The sequence below is a fragment of the Haliotis rubra genome, unplaced genomic scaffold, assembly GCF_003918875.1.
Source record: "Haliotis rubra isolate DU_JTF1 unplaced genomic scaffold, ASM391887v1 Scf48, whole genome shotgun sequence".
Taxonomy (NCBI): domain Eukaryota; kingdom Metazoa; phylum Mollusca; class Gastropoda; order Lepetellida; family Haliotidae; genus Haliotis; species Haliotis rubra.
The window spans coordinates 2,632,076-2,640,478 of record NW_025767168.1 but is presented as its reverse complement, the minus strand read 5'-3'; the positions used below and the strand labels follow the sequence as shown (position 1 = coordinate 2,640,478).

The following is an 8,403-nucleotide window of genomic DNA, read 5'->3' as shown; positions in this document are numbered from 1 at the left end:
ACCCACATCAACTCTGTTTGCAAGAGGTTGCCACATTAGAAACATTGGTCTGATAAGGAGGTACCTTTATGTGGATACCACACATCACAAGCCTATGTTACATCCAGGATAGACTATTGTAACTTGCTGCTATATGGCCTTCCAGAACAACTTATGAATAGGCTCCAAAAAGCACAAAATACAGCTGCAAGAATCATCACTAGAACAGCGAAGTGGGATCACATCAGACCAGTACTTCAAGACCTTCATTGGCTTTCTGTCCACCACAGAATCCAATACAAGATCTTCTGAAGGGTCTTGTCCAGCATGATAGAAACCTATCAACCAGTTATGATCAGCTGAACAGAATCTACTTGCTGTGCCACGGACTAGGACAAAGATGTTTGGAGATAGATCTTTTGGTAAAGCAGGTCCAGTTCTCTGGAACAGATTACCTCTTCATCGAAGATCAGAACAGCTATCCACTTTCAAGGCCCAGCTAAAGACTCACTTACACAGAGAAGCATTCAATCTGTAACTGTTACTTAAAGTGTTTTCCTGGAACTGATGTGCTTTTGAGCAGCTTCTGCTGGATTCTAGCGCTCAATAAATGTATATATATATATATATATGTATGTATTTATGTATACATAACGTAGTAGGTTTTAAAATGGACATTTTAATGCTTATATGTACCCCAAGGAGGAGTTTCTTCAAAGAATCAATAACCTCTACAGGTTTGTACAAATTTATTGAGTATTTGCAGTTGATAACATTGCATTTTGTACATGGTTCAACAGCAATTTTCACCTTTCCACTATTGAAAAAGCATGAAATACTCATTTTACCAAACTAGTTTGGTCATAATAGAATTATTCTCTCTCCATTGAAAATACACAGTAACTAAATCTTTAAGCAAAACCTAGTGCATTAAAATATATTGTAACAGATTTCCTTTCATTCTGTCAACAACACTGAAAAATCTGTAAGTCAAGATGGATATTTGATCAAACATAACATTTACAATCCCTCATTGTGCAATCTTGTCAGCAGGATTATCAAACGCTGATAGTTTTGATTTACAATAATAACCCATAGAGTTAAAAGATCTTATAATGGAACTGGACCCTTACAGGAGCATAAGAGATCATTGATAATGTGTTATTCACAATACGGATAGAAAAATCAGGAAATTGAAACAAAATACAATATATTCAATACTAGGTAATCCTGTTTGCAATAGACAGTAAGACTTATTTTATCTATCCACAAATCACTTCAGCCAAAACATATTGGTATGATACTGTATGTTAACTCATGCAGAAACAGAACATTTCAAATTTACCTCAGTACCAAAGGCCTTCCCTTCTTTGCAAACTCCATCAAAGAGTGTTCTGTGTTGTCGAGAGCAACAACCTTAACATCCTTTGCTACATTTCCAATAGCAACGTTGTCATAGATACGGATATACAGGGTCTTCAACATGGTCTCTGCTGCCTTGATTCCATACATGGCTCGAATAAACTCCTCAGGGTCAGCTTGGCTGCTGTTTTCTCTTCTGGCCTTTATTTTAGCCACTACAAACTGACGAAGTGGTGGTACCATGATAAGCACTAACAGAACCATCTGGGTGGCGGCAATCCCCAAAAATGCCAGCACACATAACACTGGACGCGGGACATACTCTTTCAGTTCAAGTACAGAAGTAGGCCTGATCATTGCAAACACTGAAAGCAAATATTTACAGTAACATGAGTTGAATATTGCTTCTAAAAAAGAAAGAGAAAAAGACAATTTCATTTCGCAACCTTCGGCAAGATACTCAAGTGTTATCTCCCCGCCACCAGGTGGCGCAAACCAGCTTTTTCAAAGTCCCGCGAAAATTCGCCTTTCTCCATTACCAGCTTTCAGCTAGCAGTCGACTCGTGAAGGTTACAGTTGCATTTTGCTTTTTAGCTGGAGGTGAGTACTTTTCTTGCATAATTGGTTTAATTGTATTGTTTCTACAAACATAAGACATTATAAAACATGTCTAGTTCGCAGTTGCCGTGTCAAAATAAGGAAAATAACGATGAGCAACACGTTGTCAATGTACTGGCAGGTAATACTGACCCGAGTATGAAACTGTTGGTTTCGGCCACGGTAGATTCTGACTCTGAGTGTCGGGTCGATCAAAACGAATCTGACTCAGACGACGATGCTGTCTCGAAACGTTCGTTTTTTAGCGATACAAGAGCCAGAAGGGGTGACAGCATGTGGTCTGTGCAGGGTACCTCGAATATGGGGGACACCCTGACAGAACCTAGACGTTTTGACCCTCATGGGGCATCTAATGTCCCTCGCTGTAGGCTCCCTAAGGGACAAGTGGACTACATAACCAGGCATTTCACCACTTTCATAGATGACAAGACTATGGAGGGTGTGTTAGAGGAATGTCCTATACCGGAGGGTAAGGTTTTTGAAGTCCCTCATATGGATGGCATTATCGAATCCCTTATGGAACAATATGGGATAAGTAATGAGAAGGGAGCTGACAAGGGTCTAAGATCCATTCAGTCCAGGCTCATGAGAGTTATGGGTCCTTTAGGGGCTTTATATGCTCTACTTGAACAGGCCCGTAATGATCAGTGTACTGAGTTAGACTTCGAGTGTGTGATTGAGCTAGTTGAGAAAACGATATGTTGCACAGGCCAAGTTAATGTAGCCTTGAACTACAATTGGAGGCTAGCTACATTGTGCAAACTTACAAAGGATCTCAAAAAGAGTAAATCCTTGATGAGAAAACATGCCAACGTCTTCAGTGACACCGAGGCCCAATTGTTTGGGGACGGTTTTCTGCAAGTCTTGAAAGACATGGGAAAAAATCGTAGGGAGGCTAGAGAAGTGGCTGATGCACTTCAGCCCCCTAAAAAGAAACTGAAATTTGTGCATAAGCCAACAGCACAACCTAACCCTCCACAGTCTGCTAGTTTTTCCAGACTCATGTTCAAGCAGCTCTTTCGGCCCGTGCCCTCGGGAGGCAGACAGGTTTCCGGGGGCGGATATACCGGTGGACTTGTCAGCAGGGGAGGTTTGTCCCAGTACAAGAGAGGCAAAAGGTATGTATCAGCAAGTTCCTTACCCCACAAAAAATCAGTTAGAACACCTGTTCTTAGATTTAGATACCCTGCACAAAAACGGAAATGTGGTGGCCCCAGTGCTAGGTTTGAATTTGACCAAGCTGGCTCCAAACGTTCCTTTGGCAGGGAGAATTCATTTCTTTCTAGAAAATTGGGAGAAGATAACTTGCGACCAGTCAGTTCTTACACTTGTGCAGGGAGCAAAGTTGAATTCGGTCTCCACTCCCTTTCAGAAATCCCCATCAAACACTCCATCCCTCTCAATAAAGGAAAGGAATCTAATAGACCAGGAGATACAAGAACTCCTTCGGAAGGGGGCCATATCACAGGTGGAAGGCAAACCGCCTCAGTTTCTAAGCCACCTTTTCCTGGTCCCAAAGAAGGGTGCAGGCTTTCGTCCTGTAATAAACCTAAAAAGGTTAAACCGTCATCTGAAATACCAACATTTCAAGATGGAGGGTTTGTTCATGGTTCCAGATCTTCTCAGAAGAGGCGACTTCATGTGCAAAGTAGATCTAAAAGACGCATACTTTGCTGTTCCAATGGACGAAAAAGACAAAAGGTACCTCCGGTTCAAATGGAATGGTATGATTTTTCAATTCAATTGCCTTCCTTTCGGTCTGGCCTCTGCGCCGCGCCATTTCACAAAGCTGCTGAGACCGGAGGTAGCGTTTCTCAGACGCCTGGGAATGAGAACGATTATTTATCTCGACGATGTGTGGCTGGTGAGCACCAGTCGTCAGGGTCTTCTCAAGTGTCGGGATTCCCTTCTTTTCCTCCTCCAATCCCTCGGTTTCACAATAAACTGGGAGAAATCTCAGTTAGTGCCGACAAGAAGGATAGAATTCCTGGGGTTTTGTATTGACTCCATAGAAATAATGTTCTACCTACCGGAGGGGAAGGTGGATCAGATAAAGAATCAGTGAAGGGAGGTACTACAATCTCACACAGTAACAGTGCGTCAGGTGTCTCAGCTGGTGGGAAAACTGCTATCATCTGTTCAGGCCATTCTCCCTGCAATTTTGCAGTGCAGATACCTCCAAATGATACAAATACGAACGTTGATTCAGGGGAAGTCTTTCCAAAACTCCATTGACTCTGGATCACGAGGCGAGAGAGGAAGTCGCATGGTGGATCAGTCAGATGGAACAGTTCAATGGCAGAGCCATTATCTCCCCCACACCGGATCTGACAGTGGACTCGGACGCCTCCAACAAGGGCTGGGGGGCAGTATGTCAGGGTCAGACAACTCAGGGTGTGTGGAGTTCCACAGAGCTATCATATCATATCAATGTGAATGAGCTCCTTGCAGCTCTACTAGCTCTAAAATCATTCACAAAGAACAAGAAAGAAATGTGTGTTCACATGAGGCTGGACAACCAAACGGCAGTTGCACACATAGTCAGGGGAGGGGGGACGAAATCCCGTTTGTTAAACGGCCTCTCCAAGGAGATATGGGAATGGTGTGCTGCAAGATCAATAAACCTGACAGCAGAACATCTGCCGGGAATTCTGAATTCTGTAGCAGACTGGCAATCTCGGAATTACCAAGACAGCAGCGATTGGATGTTGAACAGAGTCATGTTCAAGCAGATTCTGTCGCTCTTTGGACCATTATCAGTGGCCCTGTTTGCGTCCAGGCTGAACAAACAGCTGAGCCAGTATGTCAGTTGGAAACCAGACCTATATGCCTTGGCGACGGACGTTTTCCTCCAGAACAGAACTGGAAACAATATCAGAACACTCCATATGCGTTCCCTCCGTTCATTTTGGTGGGGAGATGTCTGGCCAAAGTAAGGAAGGAGGGTGGGACACTAGTGGTAGTAACACCCCTGTGGCAGGCTCAGGTCTGGTACCCTCTCTTGCTGGAGATGGCAGTGGTGAACCCAATCAGGCTACCACTAACTCGGGATCTCTTAACCTCGCCTTTGGGTCAGGTCCACCCGTTAGTGGAGCTGAAGACACTGCATCTAGCAGTTTGGAAGGTTTCAGGGAATCCCACTCAACAGCTGGCATATCAGAGAGGTCTGCAGACCTTCATGCTAGAGCATGGCGGTCAGGAACAAGGGCAGCTTACAAAAGCGCCTGGGGACAGTGGGTTTGCTGGTGTCACGAACGGGAAATTGATCCCGTTCAGTCACCTATTTCCGCTGTTATAGATTATCTGACTTTCCTTTACGATAAGGGATTAAAGTACCCGACAATTAATGCTCATCGGTCAGCAATCTCCAAGAATCATGCTCCCCTAGGGGCTGTTCAGGTGGATCAGTTGCCTGTAGTCTGCGAGCACATGCGGGCAATCTTTAATGAAAGGATACCAAGCCCTAGATATACTAAAACTTGGGATGTTGAGAAGGTTTTGGGTGCCATCAAGGGTTGGGGGGATAATGCGAATCTCTCCGATAAGCTTCTCACAGGAAAACTGGCTATGCTGTTAGCGTTAACCTCCGCTGGAAGGGCGTCAGAGCTTCAGCAGTTAGACACAAGATATATGTGTATCAAAGATGATAGGGTAACCTTTCATTTGACAAAAAGAACAAAAACTTGTAGGCCAGGGAAAACACATATGGTGTTAGAATTTTTTAGGTTTGAGGAGGACAGGTCCTCGTGTGTAGTTGAATGTATTGAAGGATATTTGTCAAGGAGTAGATTATGGCAGCAGACCTCGGACGAAGTCTTGCGTCATAATCTGCTCCTGAGTTATGTGAAGCCCCATGGGCATGTGAAAACTTGCACCATAAGCAGATGGCTGAAAGATGTCATGAAGGAGTCTGGGTTGGCGGCGGAGTTCACAGCGCACTCTACCAGGGCCGCCTCCACCTCTAAGGCAATGGGTCAAGGTATCTCGGTTGATGATATCCAGAAAACAGGCAAATTGGTCAAAGCAATCAACTTTTAGAAAGTTTTATTGTAGGACTCCAGAGGTCAACACTTTCCAGCAGGCAGTTTTGACCAGGTAAGCTTTAAACTAACACTTGAGTGTCTTGCCGAAGGTTGTGAAATGAAATTGTAGATTTCATCAGCTCACGTAGTGAGGGCCATGAAATCATAATTTTATGAGTAACCGAAGACAAGATATGAAAGTGTTCCCACCCACCTATCCCGTTTGCTTGCCTTCGGTACTAAAATATTTCACCTTTGTTGCAGGTAGGACCTAGCCAAAGATGGAGTCCTGTGCTCTGACGATCTCCATTGTGTCGGACAGCCTGACAGTGTGGAGCCCTTTGTGGCTTGATAGTGATTTTTAATACTCTAATTCAATTCCGTCCAGATGCCATGTATGCATTGTTTTGCTATTGTTGAGCATTAAAATTATTGTTGATGAGCTTGGACCCTGTTTTGCTTCTCGCTGTTCTCCTGCTAGCTGAAAGCTGGTAATGGAGAATGGCAAATTTTCGTGGGAATTTGAAAAAGCTGGTTTGCAGCCACCTGGTGGCGGGGAGATAACACTTTCATATCTTGCCTTCGGTTACTCATAAAATTATGATTTCACGGCGTTCCCCACTATTGAGCTGATGAAATCTACAATTTTAGGACAACTTTTCCAGGTACAACCCTGGGATGTAGCTGACCTGACTGCTAAATAGCTGATATTTCATCCCAATTATGCCAGTATGAATTCCCAAATTGGAAAATGTTACCATATTGCAATCGATACAAGAATAAAACGTCTCTGAACAAATGAAAATACAAACTTTAAAAATTCAAATTTGTCTGTCGATGACACTTCATTTGAATCTTAAGATGAATTCCTGCCCAATCAAATATATTCATAATTTCTGAGCCTCACATAGAGTGACTTGGCCTGAACATCAAATAATGTATTTTAAGCGGTATTCCCTCCTTTATTGATGTACTTTTACCCATGACGATGGAGGTATTTTATCCCAGTCCTTTCTTACTTTGTCCAAACATTTGTTTAACCAATGTAGATTATTCGGATAAACATACAGAAGCCTTTTAGGTCAATCTGCTTAATTTCACAACACTAAGTTGAAATTTCAACATAATGTTTTCAAAATTCAATATACATGTAATAAGTTGAAACTTGAAATCTCAAGATGTTAAGTCACAATTAAAATAGTGCACTTGTTTTGTTGAAAGATATTTCAACTAATTCACTCGGTTTGACCCAAATTGCACATCAAGATATACTGCCTGCCGAACAGTTAATCCCGCATAACAGTTATCGCCAATACATCAGTATCACGCGTGCACAGCTCCGGTCAATACAATTCCAGTATTTTTTCCAACGGTATTTGACATCAATTAAGGACAGTAAAAGAAAATTCTTCATGATAAGAAACATAAAGAGAAAAATTAAAGATAAAGTTATGAACCCTATAAAAAAATTTAACTTTGTCAAGGGATGTCACATGATCTATATGATAGAAATTTCAAGTTCACAAGTCATTAATTGTTTCATTCCCTATCTATCTACAGTAAAAAACACTCAATTAGTCACATAACCAATTATTCGAAGGTTACTTTATGATATAAATATATATTATTTCATGCATGACATGAGAAATTCGGAAATGGCAAAAACTGTTACAGTTAGTTGTGAGAAAACACTTCTTTGTACTACCATGATTCCCTTCCGTCACGTTATATAGAAACACAATCAGCGTCAGTAAATGGGCTGGACACATCGGTGAAGAGCTAATTAAGTATCATAATTAATTCTGTTTCATTAATTAAAGAATGGCAGAGTAATTTTGTAAATATCACTAAAATATGGCAATTATTAACTGTTCGGTAGTCAGTATAGTTAAGAAAGAAAAAAATACTTCTTTGATTGGCATTAAAAAAATAAATAAATGTCACTAAAAGGCCTCCATAGTCAAATATATACATGTATGCTTAGCTCTGGCCCATACCGGATAGAATGCAGTTTACCGGGCACAGCCCTCGCTGCTCGCTGCAGGGCAATTAACGCGTTATCATGGTTATAGCGCTACCACGCTGTTTCGCAGTAATTGCTCCGTCTCCCTTCACTTGCATCTATAGAGTTAAGCAACCCTGTACGATCCTTAGGGTTAGGGTATGGCACCCTTTACGATCCTTAGGGTTAGGGTTAGGGTGTTATAGTGACTAATTCAGGACAGCCATCGTCCAAATATTTAAAAAGTAAAAACTATGTACTCAAGACATGTGAGACTTTATTGTAATTATTTATATGATGCTAATCTGTATTCTATGCAATCCTTATCACTACTGCATTGTACATTGACACCTGTCCATTGTTGTAAAAAACTGTATATATATATATATGCTCACATCTACATGTGTATTGAAAAACGAG

At 41.8% G+C, this 8,403-nt stretch overlaps 2 protein-coding genes across 2 annotated transcripts; both read left to right on the top strand.

Moving 5' to 3' along the window:
• The first annotated feature begins 2,259 nt into the window (after positions 1–2,259).
• On the top strand, positions 2,260–6,420 carry LOC124290991. The gene is made up of 2 exons (XM_046727853.1): positions 2,260–3,077; positions 6,246–6,420. The coding sequence occupies exons 1-2, from the start codon at positions 2,260–2,262 to the stop codon at positions 6,247–6,249; spliced, it is 822 nt and encodes a 273-aa protein (XP_046583809.1). The 3' UTR covers positions 6,250–6,420.
• LOC124291013 lies at positions 4,157–6,420 on the top strand. The gene is made up of 2 exons (XM_046727916.1): positions 4,157–4,305; positions 4,970–6,420. Exons 1-2 carry the CDS (start codon positions 4,242–4,244, stop codon positions 5,995–5,997), a joined length of 1,092 nt encoding a protein of 363 aa, XP_046583872.1. The 5' UTR covers positions 4,157–4,241; the 3' UTR covers positions 5,998–6,420.
• Positions 6,421–8,403: the final 1,983 nt, after the last annotated feature.

What these genes read in the sequence shown, in the direction of transcription:
- LOC124291013 (XM_046727916.1), top strand. Translation starts at nt 4,242, where the DNA reads ATGGAACAGTTCAATGGCAGAGCCATTATCTCCCCCACACCGGATCTG. An exon ending in TCTGACAGTGGACTCGGACG is followed by an intron (nt 4,306 to 4,969) that starts CCTCCAACAAGG and finishes CTCTTGCTGGAG; the next exon opens with ATGGCAGTGGTGAACCCAAT.
- LOC124290991 (XM_046727853.1), top strand. Translation starts at nt 2,260, where the DNA reads ATGGGGGACACCCTGACAGAACCTAGACGTTTTGACCCTCATGGGGCA.